Source organism: Onychostruthus taczanowskii, unplaced genomic scaffold (assembly GCF_017590055.1).
Source record: "Onychostruthus taczanowskii isolate IOZ18803 unplaced genomic scaffold, ASM1759005v1 scaffold23, whole genome shotgun sequence".
NCBI lineage: Eukaryota > Metazoa > Chordata > Aves > Passeriformes > Passeridae > Onychostruthus > Onychostruthus taczanowskii.
In genome coordinates, this window is record NW_024499573.1 from 1020534 (window position 1) to 1042645 (window position 22112).

General features: G+C 38.6%; 1 protein-coding gene across 3 annotated transcripts in view; it reads left to right on the forward strand.

Moving 5' to 3' along the window:
- The window catches only part of SEMA3C (semaphorin 3C), a 118114-nt gene that overhangs the window by 90236 nt on the left and 5766 nt on the right, over positions 1 to 22112 (forward strand). For all 3 annotated transcript variants that reach the window (XM_041405401.1, XM_041405402.1, XM_041405403.1), the window contains 5 exons: positions 1710 to 1932; positions 12329 to 12417; positions 14528 to 14569; positions 15835 to 15992; positions 19277 to 19344. In XM_041405401.1, the coding sequence (XP_041261335.1) occupies positions 1710 to 1932; positions 12329 to 12417; positions 14528 to 14569; positions 15835 to 15992; positions 19277 to 19344 (580 nt within the window). The remainder of the gene's footprint in view (positions 1 to 1709; positions 1933 to 12328; positions 12418 to 14527; positions 14570 to 15834; positions 15993 to 19276; positions 19345 to 22112) is intronic.

A 22112-nucleotide genomic window follows, 5' to 3' on the forward strand; every position in this document is an offset into this window, starting at 1 on the left:
TAATAAGAATTCAACTTTGTGAGCAATCTTAAAGCATTAACATAGAGCATCATTTCTAATGAGAGCCAAAACAAAATCCTTAGGATAAATATGAGCCCAGAAAAATAAATCAGCAAGGATGTCAGATGAGAGAAACAACCCATGTCTGAGCTGAGTTCTGGTTCTTCTTCCTGGAGGGAACTGATGCCAGAGCAATTTCTTTTGAAGAGTTCCTACCAGAGCTGTTCTGCTTTGTATAAATAATTAACTCCTAATTGAGCTGGAAGATGACTCTAAAACCTGTGATTAGGCTGAAGTCCCCTCTCTACTTGTTTCCTGGTATGCCCAATTAATAGTTTATTGGGTGCACAATATGGAACAGATTTTAGCAGTGAGGGTAGAACAGGCACTCCTGCCTGTGGTTATGGGGATGCCCCGGGAGGTGAAAACCCAAATTCTAACCTTGCATCTCATCAGGTAGGTTGGACACATGACTCATATATCCCCAGACAGATTCCAAGTCTCTCAGAATATGATTCAATTGTGTAATTTTAGCCATCTAAAAGCAGGGTGTTCAGTCTGAATTACTGACTACAGAGGAAACCTAAGAATAAATGCCTGACTTTAAGAGAGTAGAAGTCAGGTGAGGTAAATTTCTCCCTAAGCTACTGGCTATTTTGTGTCTGTGGTTTTGACCAGAAATTCCATCCAAGATGTAAGAATGGCCATCATCAAAATAAACAAATTTCCATCAAGTGCTTTTTATTGAACAAATCATTTTCCAATTGGGAAAAAATACTGTGTTGAAACACTTTAGAATATCTCCAGTGCTCTGAGGAGAGTCTTACAGCTCAGAAATATGGTAAGAGGAAAAAATGAAAGCTCAGGAGCAGCAACAAGAAGTGAGGTAATGGTAGCTGAAAAAAAAATCAAGTAAATTAACATAAGTACATCGAGAACTTTGTTACTGACATAGCTCCGATTTCTTCACAGTCTCCTTTTAGTTTCAAACTCAGTAAAGAGTTGAGTTTTCTAAGATGGTTTTTGTTTTCTCATGAGGCCCAGAATGCCTCAGGGATGATTATTTGGATGGTTCTTCATTATATTTAAAGAAGCATCCAAAGTATCCATGGACTTAGTTGCTTCTAAGGCATTGTGGAATGTATAGACAACCTTTTCAGATATAAATAAGTCGTTATGGGACTCCCCCATCAATTACATATTGTTTCTCTTTCAAATAAAGATGAGGCACAGGTCCTTTCATCATCTTATAATCAACAAAACAACAAGAGGGATATTGGCCAAATTGAAATTAAGTATCAGATTTTGTCTTTTGTCTCTGTACTAATTCTGTAAAGAAGTAGATGGAAAAGTTTCGTATCTTCCTGTACCAATCTCTTGGATTTTATTTTTTTTTCAACAGGCAGTTTAGAAGCATAAAACATGTACAAATAGGTTCAGAAGTACAGATCTTTGCCATCAAGTTGAATTTTGAAAGTGCAAAAATACAGTTTGGTTTGTTTTATCAGAAGTGATGGGAGTTCAAAGCATAGCTATTCAACACTTCATTCCCCTTACTGTAATATAGTAAGTTTTGGCCCAAGTCTGAAGCGGTTTTTTTGGGAATTTCCTTTGTCAGCTATCTGTCCATACTTGTAAATGATCTGGAGATGAAAACTCTCTGAAAGATGGTAAGTACTGTTCATCATTACTGTGCATGTTCCTTGCAGTGTCCGGGAGGAGCCTTCACACCCAATGTGCGGACAACCAAAGAGTTTCCAGATGATGTTGTGACCTTCATTAGGAATCACCCTTTGATGTTTAATCCCATTTACCCCATACACAAGAGGCCATTAATCATCCGGATAGGAGCTGATTACAAGTATACCAAGATTGCTGTGGATCGAGTGAATGCTGCTGATGGGAGATACCACGTCTTGTTTCTTGGAACAGGTAGGACAAATTTGGCAGCATTCATTTTCCTCTGTTGCAATCTAATCTGCAATCAACTCTGATTTTTACAATTTATGGCTTTCATAAATATTTGTTTAATTGTTTGCAATTGACAGAAATGTTATAGTAATCCATGAATCCATGAATCCTCTTCACTTTCTGTGTATTTTTCTTTTTACTGTAGACATTACATGCAAGAGATACAATGTATTGATCTTAATTTTGAGACAAAAAACACCACTGCTATATATTTTATTGGATCTAAATTGCAATACTTCTATTGAATGTGGTTTTTCTGCAGTATGATTCAACATCAGATTTTTATGATCTTTAACACAAGAAAAAAGTATCAAAATCTAGCTTTATAATTTTTTATGCTCTCTTCATCATTATTTAATATATGCTATGTAAGCTACTTCTGAAGAAAAGCACGATCTGATCAAGATGTTGCAAAGGCAGAAACAACTTCTCCAGAAAACAGTAGTAATATGGAAGTACTTAGCAGGGAAAAAGAAACAAACGGTGGGAATCCTAGCAGTAGTGGACACAGAGAACTTGATCCAAGTATTCTAAAATAATTTCTGTCCAATGTAACCTGTATTTTTTTCACTTACATCAAATTTGAATCTGATGTTATGTGTCTGAAGTCTGTAGGGAACAGGTTAAGTGATTCTTGTACTGATCATTTTAGATTTTCTAAAATATTCTGATATGAATCATATGAATCACACTCTTTAGATTGAAGCAGACAAGTAGAGTGGTACTCTGACTAGACCCTAGGACTCACTCACATCTGAAACTCCCACTGGTTTAACAGGGCATTAGAGGTCAATAGGCACAAAGGCTAATCTTTTTTCCTTTTTTTTACTTTCAAGTACAACAAAGGAAAAGAACTCTAGGAGAATAAATATATGTCTCAACATCAGAAAGTGATTACAGAAATGGCTTGCATTTATTTTATGATTCACATATTATTGGGGCCCTGACTGTTTTCTGATTGTAGAATAACTGTGTCTGCCAACAGACTCACGTGGGACTGGGAAAACCATATTGTTATATTAGATTTAGGAAGCGGGTGCTAAAAAATCTCTTAAGAATGTCAGGCTTCTATAGGGAAAGGATTAAAAGTAACTCTCTTCACTCTGCTTAAAAAAACCTCTTCAACTATCAAAATCAGCAGGGTGCCTATGTGCCAAAGGAGGCCAACTGCACACTGTGCTGTATGTGCAGAAGTGTTTTCAACCAACAGGTTGATGGAAAGGATTTTTTTCCTGTATTTGGCTCCTGTTGGAAGTGTTGCGCCCAGCTGTGGGCTCACCAGTACAAAGAAAACATTGACCGAATGGAGCAAGATCAGTTGAGGGACTGTATGATGTGATGTATGAGAAAAAGCTGAGAAAATAGGTTTATCCAAAGAAAGATCTTAATGCTGTTGACAGCTATCAAAGGGTGGGTGCAACTACCTAGTGGGGAAAAAAAACAGATGGGGACTCTTCTCAAGGTGCTCAGTGCCAAGGTGAGAGATTTCACACAAGTTGCCGTGTGGGACAGTGCTATTAGATATAAAGGAAAAAGGTTTTGCCATCACCATGATCAAACAGTGGAAAAAGGATCCAGAGAGGTTATAAATTCTCCATCTTTAGAGATTCAAAAGGTTCAAAACCCAACAAACACAGCATTGAGCAGCCTGCTCTAATAGGGCTTGCTCTGAGTGTGGGACTGCAGCAGATGTCTCCTACAGGCTACAGGTTTCTGCAGTTCAGTGGAAGGAAAACAAAACCACTTAATTCATGTGAGGTTATGGATGGAGAAAATGAGAAGGTCTAAATCCCAGCAAGAACTCAATCTGGTTACTGCTGTAAAAGGCAAAAAAACAAAAAAAAACCACCTTTCTATAAATACATCAGCAACAAAAAGAGAGTTAAGGAGAATTTCCATCCTTTGCTGGAAACAGTAAAAAGACTGAAATAATTAATGCCTTCTTTGCCTCAGTCTTTAGTAGCAAGACTAATTCTGCAGGCTCCCAGCCGTTGAGTTGGAAGATAGGAATAAGAAGCAGAATGAAGCTTCCATAATCCAAGGAGAAATGGTCAGTGACCTGCTACACCCCTTAGACACACACAAGTTCTTCAGGCTGGATGGGATCCACCCAAGGATTCTGAGGGAGCTGGCAAAGTGCTCTCCAAGCCACTTTCCATCATTTAGCAGCAGTCCTGGCTAACTGGGGGGACTCAGCTGAGTGGAAGTTATGTGATGCCCATCCACAAGAAGGGCCACAAGGAGGATGTGGGGAACTACAGACCTGTCAGTCAGAGCTCATGGCTGGGGAAGCTGATGGAGCAGATCATCTTGAGTGCCATCACACGGCATGTGCAGGACAACCAGGGGATCAGACCCAGCCAGCATGGGTTTGTGAAAGGCAGGTCCTGCTTGACCAGCCTGGGCTTCTTCTGTCACTGAGTGACCCACACAGGGGGTGAGGGAAAGGCTCTGGGTGTTGTCTACCTGGACTTTACTGAAGCCTTTGACACCATTTCCCACAAAATTCTCCTGGAGAAACTGACTGATCATGGCCTGGATGGGAGCACTGTTCACTGGGGATAAAACTGGCTGGACAGCTGGGCCCAGAGAGTGGAGGGGAATGAAGTTACATCCAGCTTCTACCTGGTCCCAGCTGGTATTCCTTCAGTTCTTTCCCAGCCTGAACGACTCTATGATTCCGTGTTATTCCACCAAACTTTTACCAAGTCTCCATCTGATGCAGAGTGAATGCTTAGTATATGATAAAGCATAGTCAGGGCAATGAATTATTCAAAGAATTTAATAAGTTTTTGATCTGGGTATTTTTGTTTTCTTGGCTGTAAATTGATATATGAGTTTTAAGGTATCTTGATTCTCTTCTCTCTGCAGCTGTTGGAAAATACTAAATTAATCTAATTAGGATAGGGTTTTCTACAAGGTGGGTTATTCCTCTCCTTTCCCTCTCCCCACCACTAACATAAACCCACATTTTCTCTTTAGTTTAATTAATGCAGATACAATTTTTGACTTAGTGAGCTGTTAGGATACGTTTTTCTGCTTTCCTGAAGAAGTCTTCTACTATAGAAATGTCGGAAGTGTTGATAGAGTGCATCCCTGCTCTTGTTACACAATTGCATAAGAAAACTTGGTAAAAGAGAAGTTTTCCTTTACTGTTAGTTTTCTTCCTTGACAAATCACTAGATTTACTCAAAGTAATAGATTGGTAGGCTAGTGCAGATCTTTCAAATGAGCATATTTTTTTCCCCCAAGTATTGTGGTGCCATTGTTTTAAAATGCTCTGTAAGCACCTAATGTTATTTGGAGGCAAATTCTACTAAAGCTTAGTGGAAAAGATTGAGACATAAGTTCCCAGACTATATAGATTGCTAATGTAGCAGTGATAGTTAAAGCTGGAAAACTGTTGAAAAGCTGAAATGTGCTTGAAATCACAATTTGATAGTAAGCATTTTAATAACTCTTCAAGAGGTAGACATAGGTAATTTCATTTTATCCTTTGATGACCATCTGACTGTTTTTAGGTGATCAATGTGGCCTCATACATGCACATGAGCTGTTAAAAATTAAAGATAGCTCAGGTTCTTCTTATGTTAATCTCCTCTGTGTACCAGCACAGGACCCATTATGGATCAGATACAGAAAGTGCAGCTCTTGATATTTTGTATTCATTGCTTTATCTTCTTCATTACACTGGAGACAAGGATCATTTTCTGCTTTCTAGCCTAGATGGAGGGCAGGCATTATTCTTCCTGAGCAGGGCACAGGACATTAATACCTTCCAAGGTCTTCCTCCAAAGAAATCGTTGTAATGCGAGTTACTGCATTTCTCAGCCCTTTAAAATAAAAGTGATCAAGTTTCGGCCACTGAGAGGAGAAACTTGTTGTCTTTATTCTCTGCTTTCTGTGAGACTCAGGAGGATTTGATAGAGATATTAAGTGTCAAAAGGAATGCAGAGGGGATTTGCTTTGGTGTCAGTTCATCCCAGCAAATGCAAAAACCACATTGTATAGGAGAATTTCATGTGATAATTTCCTTGGGAGCCTGGAGCCCCACAGCCGGAGACAATGGGACTTGACACCTGGTGACAATTACACTCAGCTCAGATGATGAGTTACTGCTGCTGAACTGAGATGTTTCCAGCCATGTCTGTCACTGTCAGTGACCTGTCTCATGCTTGAAATCAGAGTGTTTTATGTCTTGCCAGATGCAAAGCACACAAAATGTTTAGCTTTTCCTCTCTTCCTCCTCTATAGCCTTAGTAATAAATCAGTTCCTGAATGCAAGTGAAGGATAACAGAAGTACAGAGCTCCAGCAACCCCAGTGGTTCTTCATGTAGCTGTGGCACAGGAGGGCATAGGCAGCTCTGTAATTTTTTCACCTTGGTGGTGAACTAAATGTAGTGTTCCCTTTGCTCCCCCAGACAAAAGTGCTGTGCTCACAGGGCCTGCTCCATACCCAGAGTCAATGCTCTGTTTTTTCTCCCTTGCTTACCTGCATAACAAACAAAATAAATCCCAGGGACTGACATAATTCGTGTGGCATTCCATGGTTTTCACATTATTACAATCTCCTGTTTTTCCTGTGCTTTTAAACAGGAAGACTCCTAAAGTACTTCCCAAAACTTGCTAGATTTGTTAGGTCTCCCCTAAGGCATCTCTTCACCCCTGACTGGCGTGAACTGACTTGGAGTGAGGAGCAAGTCTGGACTGGTAGAGAGCAGTGCTGCAAGAGAAGAGTGCTGTCTACCTACCTTGTCTTCCCAAACAGAAACACAAGAGATAATTTACCTAGAAGGAATATAATCACTCATTTGCATATTTGACTAGAGCAATGCTGATGGTATTTTTTCCCTCTGCAATGAGAAATAACATACTCAGTTCAAGAATTTGGGATTAGAGTTCTGTTCAATTATTCCATTTCTGTGATGGGGCATGACTCAGTCCTGAGTTTTTTAGATTCACCCTAGAGTTCCCCTGTAATTTTTTTACTTGTTTCAGTTATATCTAAAGAACCTGAGCTTTCAATATTTCGTGTTCATCCTTTGGTAGATCATTTTCTGTGGATTTTAAGACAGCAGTAAGCACCATGAGAACATATTTGTGAGATTAATATTAATTTATTAAGTATGCCACCTACTGCTTGCAGCGTGAAAGCCTTTGGTCAAAGTACACACAGATTGCACAACCAAAAGATTATTCACAGGGGTTTTTTATTGCTCTTGGTGTTACGAAAATATTTAAATGTCTGGGTCAAACTTGGGTACATTAAACACCTATGGGCAGCAATGGGATTTTTTTCAGCTTCTTGCTATCAAGATATGATATATTTTTCTGGAAAGAGATCTAAGTTACGATCATAAAAAGACACTACAGACTTCAATGTGGCTTATTGAGATGATTAATGTCAGCCACATGCATCTGATGTGGCATGAGGCTGATCAATGTTTCTCATTATATTTTCTTCTCTGATGAAACATTTGTTTTCAAAGTCTAGATGCACAAAGTGCCTCCAGAGCATAAGTTTGTAATACTCGTTTTCATGGTGTTGTATGATGGCTGTCTTTTTGGAAAACTAACCCTAGCTGACAACAGTAGTCTCCAGTAATGCAATAGCCAAATGGTCTACAGATTCTAGCCCAGAGATAATCTGGTCAAAAGAGCAAGCTTGCCTCCCATAGTTTTCCTGGCTGCAGCTTTGTGACTGTGAGCTCGGGGAGATGATGTTACACAACAGTGGCACAACAGGCATCAGACACACAATTTCCTTCTTCCTCTTGGTCATAGTGCCTGAGTCATTCATAACCTTTAGTTGACCTGTTCATCCAAAGCATTTTCACAGACTTTTAAGGTGATACGTAAGTTAAGAGGGTGTACCTCTACCTGCTGCATTTCCCTTGTTCAGGTTTTATTCAAGCAAGCTCACACTGTGTCCCAAAAGATTGAGTGAGCTGGGGCTATAGAAAAACTTCACCCTCAAGTGTGAGCATTTGTATCTGTCTTTTTGTTCTTTGATGCAGCTTGGATTTTATGAAGTTTCACAGAGATATTATGAGCTGGAAAAAAATTGCCCCCATTTGACAGATGAGTGAACTAAGCACAGAGAGGTTAGTGGCCATGGTGGGAGCTCTTGAGTTACAGCAGACACAGGGCGTGGGAACGTGGCTGTCAGCCCTGGCTGCTAACCTGCCACCCTCTCAGGTGCTCTGCTGAGCCTCAACATTTTCTCAGACAGATTTCAAACATTCTATGAACTTTTTGCTTTCTTTTTCCTTTGTAAGATTATTTGTATACATCAGGTTCAACTCAGATAAGAGACCAGAAATAATTAGCTGCCATTAAGCTGACAGGTAAAACATGGAGAAAAAGTTTTTAGAGGGTCTCCAGCAGTGTAACATACATCAGGGGTGGGGATTACTGAAGGAAGCCTCTCAAAACTCATATCACGGTAGAAGTTGGTGCCTATTGCAGTCACTTTTTTAGGATATGGAAAATTTGGGGGTTTTATTTGCAGTTCAGTTTGTCCGTGTGATGTGGCTCAGGGCTAAGTGGGTCCCAGCTCTCTTTGAGGCTCACATTACTGACAGCTGCAGTGTTCACTTAGAACTGGGGAAATAAAAACCAGTCAAAATTCAGAGAATGAGTTCTATACTCAGACCTTCTGATTCAGCCAAAACCTCTGTATTTTTCATATCTTTTCATTAAGTTTTACTTTTTCCATTGCTCATGGTCAGGCTGACCAGGAATTAATGTAATCAGGCACAGTTTAACTGGTATTGATGAAGCTTAGGTGATTAATGCCAGTCCAGAATCATGTCTTGCATTTCAAGAAATATTATTATAATTATGATGATGATGATTTGCCTCTTATGCTCCCATTCCATTTATTGGAGTGCCTTCCTTCTTCATTTATTTCCCACTCTGAATACATTCTACACTGTTTTTTTAGGCTGCACTTTCCTCCCTTGCTGTTCCCAGTTTGTCACTCCTCTCAGAGGGAATGTGATCTCAGTGTCTTTGTCTTTAATGTCAAGCTGGGACACCTGCATTTCTTAAGCAGGTTTAAATGGAAAAACATTTTGAGTCACTCCTGTCCTCTTGCTGTCAGCTTGAGGGAGATTCTCTTCTGTTTGTCCATCTCCCCTTGACTCACAGACTGCTGAGCTGATGCAAGGCTGCAAACAGCTCCCAGTGAAGAATTGGGAAAGTGGTGAGCAAAAATCTGCCGTTTCATTTCTAGTGGCAGATTGATATTCTGGACTCTTAATAGCTTTTTCATGACTATGTAAAATCATAGCATGGAGAATTGTTTTCAAGTGGATTTCTGGAAGGAACAAGTAAATGGCAAAAGAAACCATGTTGTTCAATTGTATGAATTATAGACCAAACTTGAAAAAATTTCGCCTGCACTTGTTTGATGATCTCTTATGCCTGATTTACAGCATAAAATATTATTTATTGTGAAATATACTCAGAAACAGCTCAGGCACTGCGTTGCATAGATGTCCTGCAGTGCACAGTGCTTCATCCTATCCTCTGACCCAGGGAATTTAGTTCACTTTTTTGCTATTAGCAGAAATAATCAAACGAGATTTTTGACAAAACTCAAATATACCATAAGCTTTCTTTGTGAACGCATGTAAGCTTTCTATGTGAACACACACTTGATTTGTCAGATACAAGTTTGTGTTTATAGTGGAGACAGCAGTGTTGCTGAGAAAGAAATAAAAAGTGGGGTTTGGGGACAAATATTTGCTTTTCATTTATTAAGGAAAAGCCTGAGCTACAGTAGCAAGACTATTTTTAGAAGCAGTGGGAGAAATATAGCCTATAAGTTGTGTATTATTTGAAGTATTTATATATAGGTGTAGAGACTAATAGAAACCCTTGTTCTAAGACATTTATTTAATCAATAGCTTTCTATTGCCTACTTGAATATTTATTTTAAAAATTGTATTAAGTCTTCTTTAAAACAATGGAACATTCCTTTGTGCAAGGATTTGTCCATCATGGTACAATACTGAGTCAAAGTAAATGGTAAAATACTGAGTCAAAAGGAATGAATAAAAAGGCAAACAGTCCTTCATTCTGTGTGTTCTTCTGGGGTGTGACAAAAAGGTAGATAGGAACCTGCTTTACAAATAGGAGAGGTTGTTAGGAACAAGGACTTGGCGTCAGGCATTATCGGTATTTTCTGTGCCCATGCCCAGGATAAAATCTCCCCTCAGGTTCTGATTTCAGTTTGGGGCAATGTTTGGAGACTCAAGACAATGTAGGAATTTTAAATGTGTGGCATGTGCTAATGGATCATTGACATAAACCGGTTCTTCAGAGGCTCAGCAGCCTTACATTCCTTTGCAGGTAAGGTCACTGTCAACATGCTTAGTGCCCTGCATGTCAGGGTTACAGGTACTTGACACTTTGCAGGCAGCTTCAAAAAAACACCACAAATGGCTGCAATTCCTTCCTGCACTTCTGATTATTTTGTAAGGCAGAGTCTAGTGTTAGAGAGAGAGAATTGATAAAAGAATGCAGAGAAGCAGAGGTAGACTGGACTGAAGCCATGTACGTGTAGTGTGAGTAGGTTATTCCCTTAAGCAGGAGAAGAAATACACACAAGCCCTTTCTCCTTTCCTCTGAGGGAGGCATCTGCAGCAGTTTAACACTTCTGTGGGCCCTGGCAGTTAGTAAATCTCTCTCAGGTTCTCATAGCTTAGCTAATACTGGCACCCAGGCTAGACCACAGCTGTGCTATCACAAGATTTTGTTTCAGTGAAATTTCTTCAGAAGGAACTGTTTTATCATGCCATTGTATAATGAGAATAAATGTTTCCCTGGAAAATTCTCATGAAAAATTCATGCCTAACATGCCCTGAGTATGTACCCTTGATAGCTACACATTTTTAAGTCTTGTCAGCTTTCAGTTTCTCTTTTCCTTCTTATTTTTTAAAGACAAAATACTGCAATGTGCTCTATATGTGGGCAAGTGATTAAATATCAATATCCTGTCTTTAAACATTTTTTTGTAATAATAATAGCAAGAACAGCAAGTAGTAGTAGCAGTAGTAGTAATAGTAGTAATAGTAGTAGTGTCTGGCTTCCTTGAGTGAAATAAGTGGATGTAAATTACTTACAGTAATCATCTTACCCTGCAGCTCTAGCTATAGAATTTAGTCACTGAGCTTAAAGCAAAACTAAAATGGAACTTTTCCAGCTTACATTGCCTTCATTATGAATTGCCAAACAGGAAACAGAAATTTCCTAATAAATGTAGATACTTGCCTATTTTGCGCTGTGCTAATGTTCTATCAGCTGCACAACTCTACATTGCTCTTAAACTTTTGAAGGCTGAACAGGGCCTGTACCATGTGTTCTCATTCCTCAGAATCATTATTGAGCAGATAGATTTATTCTACTCAGTCTAGTGTCTAGATCTTTCAGGTAAGAAGAATTCTATGTGCTTTTTCCAAGTTAAAATGCTTCTTCTCGTGATCATCCCAGTCTGCCTTTTCTCCTACATCAGAAATACTTCAGTGACTGTCTCAGCCTGTAAGAGCCTTCACAGATGGACCCCTTCATCATATATATTCTTTCCACATAAGAAATTTGGAAAACTAATCACAAATTCCCCTTTGGTCTCACTCAGCACATCTACCCTGCAAAAACACTGTCATTGCCACATTTCTACTTACTCCTTTGTTCTGAGTGGATTTGTGAGGCTTGGAACTGTATTTTGAGAGGGAAACCATGATACAATAGCTAAAATATCTTCACCTTGCTTTTTCTTTTCATCTTACAGAGCAAAATATTAACTCCTACCAATATATAATGTACTTGATTATTGTTTTATTTTAATTTAAAAAAAGCTTTCATCTAACTGTGTTTGCCTCTACATAGTTATTCTTTGGAAGGTTTTCCTTGCATGCCATCAGTTGTCCTAGCATTTTATTATCAGATATGAATATATCAAATCCTGCAGTAGCTCACTTTTACCTCTTTATATTGTGTTTTACTTTAAGATCATTAGGATAAATTCTGCCTCTGTGTGTCTGTACAGCAACAGAATACACTGATTTTGATTGATCTTTCTGTATAGAATGGTAACAGTAATGGTAATAACTCCAAACTTACCATGACTTATGTTCATATATGAGAATAATACTGTGATAGTATTCCTGTATAAGGAATCATTTCATCATTCTTACTGACTCCAAGCTGTAGAAATGACTGAACATTTCTTACCTTTCTCTGTGTCATAGTGCTTGCTTCGATGGTTTCCTTTTATAATTAATGAAGTCAATCTGCTTTTTTTTCTCCCTCTCCATGTTACATGCTCTCACTTGTTCTCACCTATCGCAGATCAAGGAACTGTACAAAAAGTTGTTGTCCTACCCACCAACTTCTCTGCAAGTGGAGAACTCATTTTGGAAGAGATGGAGGTTTTTCAGGTTTGGCTTTCTCCTTCCATTGTTTTTCCATTGTGTATGTTCACACAAACACTTTGTTCTAACAGACTTTGGCAAGGGCAACTGTGATTTGGTAATAGATCAAGTAAATGTGCATGCTGTCAGTTTGATAACCACATAAAGATTACAAAATGTTGACTGTTATGAAGGCTAGAGCTAGCTGAAGCCCTTTTCTTCTCCTGAAGAAATTTTTCTCCTGAAGAAGAAATTCTTCCCCTAAAGAAATATTTCAGTTGCCTATTTTTTATGTTGATACACTGGCTAGAAGGATTTTGATAATCAGTTTTTTAGGAGGTCATGTTAGAATGGCTTCCAGAAAGAGACTTCTATCATTGGCATCACTATAGAGGCTGTTGCTGTGTATGGTTGGAATTACAGATTTCTATACTTTGATTATCTGAAGATCTTCCTAGTTCTCAGTTGCAAAATGAAATCAAATTAGTGTTGTTTTTGCTGAACTCCTGTTCTTCAAAGTCACATGCCTCTGGAGTCAAGAAAACTACAAGTTTAAAAGAACATAAGCTGAAAGGAAATACAGAAACTACAGGGAGATAAAGGAATAGCCTCTGTCAATCACTCTGGCATGTAACAGTTGTAATAACCTAAAGAAAATGTTCACCCTCATGTTGAAAAATCCCACTCAAATGTTTGGATATTCATTAAAGAGTAGTCTCAGGACAAGTGGTATTTTGTGTCCATAAACTTCTCTATTTCATTGACAGAATACAAAAAGGAAAATTTAGCTTCTTTATTGAGGCAGCATTATGGTTTCCTTAAGAAAAGGAACACTCATAAAGGCATCTGTGTTAACACTTATAAAGGCAGAGCTAGTCTTCCTAGGCTTTCCTTGAAGACTTCATGCTTCAAAAAGATATATGTGAGTGATATTACTTAAAACACACTCTTCACCAAGATAGTGCAGGTTCCATTTACTGAAACATAAATTAATACAGCATGAAGACAGGTGGGCTGAGAGGCATCCTCAGCCTAAACCTAGTTTATGGGCTTCTGTGCACAGACCTTTTTATCCTGAACCCCAAAAACCATGAAATCATAACTTCTGCTGTTACAATCTGTGTGGCATCGTGGTGTTTAGATGAGTCTCTCCAAGAGAGCAGGGATGAAATCATGGGCCCTGTGCTAGTTTATATCAAGGGTAGCGAAGAAGAGATCCTATTCCAGAGTAAACAAGGAAAGGAGAATATGGCATCAGATCCAATGTTGCATTTGACCTGCAGACTCCAAACACTTCATGAGCTGCTCTTAACTTCTCCAAACCATTGCTAATTCACATGATTCGCAGCCAGATTTTCTGGTCCCGACATCCCTGCTGTGTTGTGGTCATCTGCAATTAATCCTAGCCCACTGTTACGGCTTTCCTTTGTGACTGAGCAAATGTTGAACCATAAAAAAATGCTGAACATTTTTATTACCATTGATTTTATCACTTGTTTGGATGAACATAATGACTTAAGGCAAGGAAAGTAACAATTCCTTTTCCAGCTCTTTAATATTTGATTTGGACACAGACTCCTATGATGACACACAGTAGTATACAGTGCTGTCTCTAGGACAGAAACATTCAAGAGCACTCATGCCATTTTAAAAGAATCTAGTCATTGACAATCTGAATATATATGCTGCATGGTAACCAAACTGTATGCACTGTAGATAATTTGTAAGAGAAGGATTTTGTATTCTTATCTGGATCATGTAGTAAATATTCATGAGCTATTTCATGATTTTTCCTTATCATCATCATTAAAGAAAAAACATTTCCTATTACAAAGTTAAAGTAATGGCTCTTCTATTTCTGAGTTAGCACAGATGCAGGTTAATTATAAGTGTACAAAAACCTTTTAGATACATGTAATAATAATGTGGTTGAGTTTCAGCAATATATTTTGTGAGACATTAATTGTTTATATATCATTTGTTTAGTTCTGAAAATAGCAGTACTTAGTAGGAGCGAGTGCTCTCTTTCCAGGATATAAAAATGTATTGTTTTCTTAGATATTACTTAGGTTTTAGTGACTTTTAAATGTTAATTTTGGGAAAGAGTTCTTGACAAGGATTTGTAACTTTCTTTCAGAGTAATTCTCCTATAACAACAATGAAGATTTCATCTAAAAAGGTAAGGCAATATGGAATGCCTGCTTTGTGCTTATTAACTGAGAAGCAAATTGACTTAGATGTTGGAATATCAGTTCTTGTGGAGCACACTAAATATAGGAAAATTTTCCATACTGAGTATAGAAAACGTGACTGATGTTTGCACAAGCTATTTATATGCCCTTGCACTAAGATAAAACAATTTCTATTCATTATGCATCATTTCTAATTAACTGAAAGTGTCAGATTTCCTATTTTGATTTACAATTAAGGAATCAAAAAAAAAAAATACTAAGAGAAGAAATTCACCCTCCCTGTTTTTCTCTCTTAAGTCCCAAATAGAAATTTTTCCTTGGAAGTCTGTCTAATCAGTGTAAAAAGGCAGTGTTGGGGCTGTTGGATCCGTGGTGCAATTGTGCATGTTTGTTTAGTAGTAATAAACAACAGCAATAAGAATAATGAAAACAGGTGAGAGGATTTCTGCTGAAAGGCTTAACACAAAATGTGTATTCTATGGTTTTGCAAGCAAGATGTTGTTTAATATTTTACCCAGCTACTACTAAGTAAATATTATTCACTAGGTTGATTTCAGTATGCTTTTTCATTTTTATGACAGGAAGATCAAAGGAATTTCAAGGGGTTTTTGTTCAATATTAATTTATATTTTTTAGAATGATTAATTGTTTTTTGAGTGAAACAGTCGTTTTGGCCCAGGTTTTGGTAATGATCTGCACCCTTTGAACTTCTCTTGCAAAAGCTCTGATTTATTGTGAAAGTTCTCTTGGCTTATTTTTCCAGGTATATAAGGCTATCAGAATCTGGCCATAAGCCTCAGCATAATCTCTAGGTTTTACATCTTGGAAATGTATGCACTGGAGGATCCAACTAGGAACTCTGCATAATATTTATTAAAATGACTGTGTGCCGAGAAAATACTCAGTTCAAAGGCTTGAGCCAATAATCCTCACTGAATAAGAACCAAGTTCTCAAATCTGAGCAATATTAAGTCAGCCTATCTGCCCCAGAACAGAACAATGACACTCAATGTCCAAAAAACCATTAACATTCCCCAGTGTTTCTAGGTGTTTTCTAGAAGGAAGGTGGAAATAATATAAGCCTGTTCACCTGGGAGATTTCTGTTAGATCTTGACTTTGTATGTATTTTGGCTCCCCTTTTGGTCTTGAGTTAATTCCAGAATTAATTGAAAGGCTTTTTTTGGTGTGTTAGCCAGATCTTGGGTGAAACTCCTCCACATCTGAGCTAAATCTTCCCATTCCCTCCTGCAGCAACAGCTGTACGTGAGCTCAGATGAAGGGGTCACCCAGGTCTCCTTGCATCGCTGCCACATCTACGGGACCGCCTGTGCTGACTGCTGCCTCGCCCGAGATCCGTACTGTGCCTGGGATGGCAACTCCTGCTCCAGGTTTTATCCCACAGGAAAAAGGTGAGCAGTACTAAGCAGCCCAGTGAAGTTTGCAAGGGAAAATGGGGCTTTCATTCTGAGGGTTGTGGTGTGATGGAGAAGTGGGATGTCATTCCTTTCATGAGCGTGTACAAACAATACCCCATGGCTGTTGTGCTTGGAGTTATTCATCACCTAGGACTGTGTGCTGCAAGAGTGTATGGTAAAGAGCTTGGCTTTTCATGTTTAAAGTAATGGATGGAAAAAAAAAAAGGAAAGGAAAAAAATGGTTCTTAATCATAAATATTAATCTTTCTGTCTCGCGCACACAAAATCAGTGAGACATTTGTTCCCTTCATTTAAATTCAATTACTTACTCTGGATGTAATTATGATAGCCCTAAATACAGCAAAAGATCTCTCAGGCATTTATATTTTTTTTGTTCCTCATTTGCTTCTAAGTGAGAATAATTATTTTTCAGGAAAATTTTAGGCAAATGTGATTTCCATGTAATGCCTGTGGATTTGGGTTTTTTGACATGAGGTTTATTAAAGCAGACAGGGAAAGCAATTTATGTTTAATTTGCAACAGAACTAATTGTCCACCTCATAATCTTATGCAAAACAGAAGTCTCTTTCCTCCTTCCAGGGGAAATATTTAATAGCAGAAGGCTGTATTGAGCTCTTGTCTTAATAAGATTTCACTTCATATACAAACAAAGCTACAGAATACACAATGAAGTGTTACTGCAGAGGGACAAATCTTTCAGATGTACACTCTCTACAACTACCTGGAACGAGATTGTAACCTGGGGGGGGCTGGACTCTTCTCCCACGTGGCAAGTAAAGGACAAGAGGAAACAGCCTCAAATTGTGCCAAAATAGGTTTATATTGCATATTGTAGAATCATAGAATCATGAAATATGCTGAGATGAAAAGGACCATCAGGACTATCGAGTGCAACTCCTGGCCTTGCACAGGACACTCCAGGAATCACACCATGTGCCTGAGGGCATTACCCAAACACTTCTTCAAGGCTTGGTGCTGTGACCACTTCCCTGGGGAGCCTGTTCCAGTGCCCAGCCACCTTCTGGATGAAGAACTTTTCTTGATACCCAGCCTAAACCTGTGACTGTGCTCAGTGTCTGCACCTGAGCTGCAGGTGCAGAGGGCCACATACAGTCACTGGGTTTTATTCCTGTTCCCTCACAGAGGGAGACAGTTGACAGAAACAGGCAAAGCTTGGATCTGCTGATAACAATATCATCCTCTGGACAATTGCTTTTGTTGTTGCAAAGTTGTCTTGACTCGTTCCTTACCTGAGATTACAAGGTAAAGCCTAAACTGGCCACATAGCAATTGGTAGAGTACATGGGGTTGTTAACTGCTTTCATTGAGAATATTCAGCCACCAGTCTGCAAACTCATTGTTTTCTTCCATGGAACAAAGGTCAGAATATGGGGGAGGAAAGAAAAGAAAAACCCCCAAGTCTCAGGCCACCTAACTCCTACAGTAACATAGCTGCCAAAAGGTACAGGGAGCAGTCAGGTACACCCAGCCTGTGCAGTTCCCAGTTTGTCATCCCCATTATTATACACCCACCCAGGGTTATTTCCACTGGGGCTTGCGTTCATGCTGATATTTTTTTTGCAATTTGCTCCTTATGTCAAACCAAAATAAACACCTCTAACTGTATGGAAAAAAGTCTGGTTTTCATATGTGAAGGAAATGAGTTGTCTCTTTATCTAACAAGGCAAATTATGAAGGAGAAAACATTGGTAACTAGAGCCAAATCCCATTGTCTAGACAGTAGTTTCTGCTGTATGCATTTGCTTATTTGCTTCTTTTGACACTTCTGTCTCTTGTGAATTACTGCAGTTCCTCATGCAACATCAATTTACTCCAAAACACCTTATGGTATTACCTTTATTTTCTAACTACCACTTTAAAAAAAAAAAAAAATTAATATCTAAATGTTAAGTTCTGATTCTCAGAACTGTTTTATGCAAGCAACATGCCATCTCTGACAGTGTGGAACAGCTCATGGTAGCACAAGAACTCTGATATTCACTCAGAAATTCTTCATGGCCTCCCTTGACTCATGTAAATAGTTCACAGGGGTTAAGACCCCAAGGCATAAAATGAAATATTTTTGATGGTAAACATAAAAACTATACTTGGAATTTCAGTAATTACTCCTTTGAAACATCACTGTTCAAATATTTCCTTATCAAACGATGCAGTGAGGGATCGGGTGACAGGGGATAATGAGCACTCTCTCTGTTTGTGCACTACCTGGTATAATGTGGCCATAGATGTGTCACCCTTCCCTCAGTAGTACTGGAGCTCCAGGGGCTTTTTATAGTTTCTGATCTTCAAGTCCTTAGTGCATGGTTCAGAATACAGCTGTTTAATATCCCAACAGTGTCCATTTGCAACAATCTATCACCAATATATTTTTTTCTTGAACTTGATAAATACTGAACTACTTTACACAATATTTAACAATGAAAATAATATGTATTAATAATTTTTTAAAAAATGTGCCCCAGCTTTTCATGCGCTGAATTCTGTGAGCTTTGACTTGCTAGCTGGGGAGGACTGAAATCCAGCATTCCCAGTAAGCTCCCCAGAGAGTTTGCTACAAAATCGTGATTTTACGTCTGTCATCCACATTATATAATAAATTCCCTATTTAGAAGTATCCTGATACTTGGTGAATCTTACTATATTTTGGAAATAGGCACATCCCTTCAAGTAGAAGACAGATTAGAATCTTAGCTCTCCACCATTCTGCATGAATACTTCAGTCACTCTGCTACAAAGGTGGCTACAGGAACCAAAAATAAAGTGCTAGCTAAAATCGAGGTAGGAACATGCCCTTTGTCATAATTTTGTGCTGTGTGTCAGATACATGCAGTATGAATCTTATGCATCTCATTGCTAGCTGCTTGCCTTTATGAAGAGTTCCAGCTGGGGGTTCTGGCTTTGAATGCTGGATGTTGTGAGTGAACAGAGGTCTTTTTCATTTATCACCTCTGATCCTTCCATCCCTAAACCTCCACTGCACAACTGCTTTATCTACAAAAACTGCACCTGCTTTATAAGCTTCAACAGGTGCTGCTTCACCTAAACAGTATCTTCACACCAACAGGCCTGCCAAGAGTAAGGGATAGTTCATGACCTACACTCACAGTAGGTCATGAACTATCCCTAGCATTTGATCTAGTAAAAAAACCAAAACACAACAAATCCACAAATAAAAAAGTGGTTATTTTCAGTGTAGCTGTCTTGGAATAATATTTTGTTTTTACAAAATCTTGCAGGAGGAGCCGTAGGCAAGACGTGAGACATGGAAACCCTCTGACTCAGTGCCGAGGTTTCAACCTGAAAGGTACTGTAATTTAGAGATCCTCCTGCTTTATAAAGAACACATGGTTTTCCTTTGTATGATTCATTATAACTGACATTATCAAAATGGTTTACTGGTAAAGTGTAATTATTTTCCCAGCGTGAGTTTTGTTTTGATTTTGGATGCTAAAGCATGTTTCCTTACAATTATATGAAACTTGCACGTATATGATAAAATGTTGTGCCATTAAGTACATAGTTCAGCATACTTGAATTGAGAAGCTGACACTGTTGACTAGAGAAAGGTAAAGTTAATTTGAGGACTTTTCTATCTTGGTTTCCCTTCAGTTTTTATTAATGCATTTTCATTCATTTAAGCTTTGGACCTCCAAATTTTTCCGAATATTTGATCCCATTCTGACTTTCGGAGTACATCTTTGAGCAAACAGGAGAATCTAGGCCAGCCTGTCTTTTGATTTATGATTATTCCCTTCTACCTTTACATGGGGAAAAAAGGTATTCCAAATTTCTTTATGGAGTCTCTTATTTCCAACTGTTTAGTCAGCCTGGCATGGTGAGGGTGGCCAGGGGAGCCAAGGCTTTGCCCTCCCAGCCAGCACTTTCTCCAGATAGATGGACACCAGTCAAATATGCCCAAAGTCATAGGAGTAAACACTTATAAATAGGCAGCTCCATCCTTTTGAACCCATGCATGTCTGAGCTAGGCAGTGCCAATGTATGCCATCAGACCAAGGGCACACAGAGAATTATGCTCCTTTCACCTCTATTATGAGCCTGAATTTTGAAGTATGTTCTCATCTGTAGCACCTGGTGACCAAGTAATAGAGCTGATTGTAAATTTTTTTACTGATGTTTTTTAATCAGAGAACAGTGCTTTAAGAGTTACATGTGAAAGGTTCTGTTAATAATAATTCTACTGAAATAGTCTCCAGTGGTTGTTGGAAGAATCTCCTGGATCAGAAAAGACCACAGCAGTCAGTTGGGTGTAGATCCTTCTGCTTAAAGGAGTCAGTATTAGGTAATTTATGTGAAGCTGAAGAACTTGAGCTGGAAATTCCAAGAGAAGACCCCAGTGTTAGAGAATACACCTGAAATCTGAGAGATCCACGTTGAAGCAACTTGAGCTTCCTGTCTTCCCCTGCAGGCATGTGCTGAGACCTCCCACCCATTGTCTGTCCCAAGGGTGGGTGTCTCCTCCTTCCATGTGGAAAATGTGAGAATGTCAACTGTCTGCATTCTGGCCTGAGGGGAGATAATTGTTTCAACCTTGACAGTCTTGTGAAACAAGTTTCTTGTTTTCCAGCCACTTTTGTAATGTGTCTGTATTTATAGGTTTATGTATTTTAGGATCTTTGTAAAGGAAGTTTCGGTGGCAGCAGTGGGATATAGGGTAGGTAGATGGCAGTTCTTTCCCTGGAAAAAGAAAAGATGAAACGAAAGAGCAATTTAGACACTTGGAAAATATGATTACAGCCATTTATAGCAAAGTGACTGTGTTTGGGGAAAAAAAAATTAAATCTACCTAAAGGACAAAAGAGCAGAGAGCCAAGCAAAGCCAAGGAAACTTCCAAGCTCATAGAGAACCATAAAGCTGAATCCAAGTCTTTAAACACGGTAGACCTCTAAGCACATATAAACTTAACATTTTTGGCACATTGTTATTTTTAAATAAATCATCAAGAACTAAGCAATCTTGTATGTTTTCATTTAATGTCTGTTTTAATATTGTTATGTTTGTGTTAGCCCTTGTAGCCATTACAGAAACGCATTTTGAATGTGAAGTATTTCCACATTATTCTCCTAAAAGTTAGAATTTTGTTACAGCTTCCTAAATGTGCTGAAGGGCTAGAACCAGGCAAAGTCTCCTTCCTTCAGAAGAATAGATTTCAATTTCACATATCAGTTGATGAAAGAAACTGAAAAAAATGGGAGATAAAGTAGGGTCTGAGAAAAGCCAGTCTTAGGACTCTGCAAGAGCAGAATCAGATTTTAGACATGCAGACCTCTAGGTATTTGCAGTTCTCATACTATTTCAATAATTTTCATTGCTCCTTTCTCAAAATAAAAAAAAATAAAATTGTATTTCATGTATGAGACAAGCTTTTCAATCTGGAGGTGCTTTGCTTTGAGGACATATATTATGATTTGGACCAAGCAATAAGCATCCAGAAGTTCCTACTGGTGACTGCCAGTTATTCATCTATGGAGACTATAAAGGGACACAAGAAGTCCAAGTGATGACATATGCTCAGCACTTGCCCAGGTGATGCTGGAGTGCTATAAATCTGTCTTTCTCTCTGTTGCTGGCCTGTCTACATAGTCATCACATTTCAGGTTGAGAGCCAAGTCCCTTCCATGTGTTGGAAGAGAAGCAGAGGAGAGGGAGCTCAGCCTGCCCTCTCTGTCGTCCCTGAGCTGCTGCACTCAGCTGGGGTAGCTGGAGCCTTCTTTAGGGCATGATGCTTTATTTTGGTCATACAACCATATTCTCCCAAATCATAAATGGTGAAGTGTGAAGAAATACATTAAATGCTTCATTCTCTTTTGGAGTAATAGAGAATGAGATAAATTCACAGAAAAATATCCCTGAGCTCAGTTATCCCATCAGCAAAGTTTATCAGCCTATAGGTGTCCTAATTTCTCAGAAGAGAACATGTCACTCTGAAAACCTTGGTATTTGAAACTGAATGTGCTTCTTCACATTCCATTTAATTTATTTGAAAATTTTTCCTACAAATTATTTAATTTTGGCCAATATCAGAATTAGGCATACTTCATTTAATCTATATT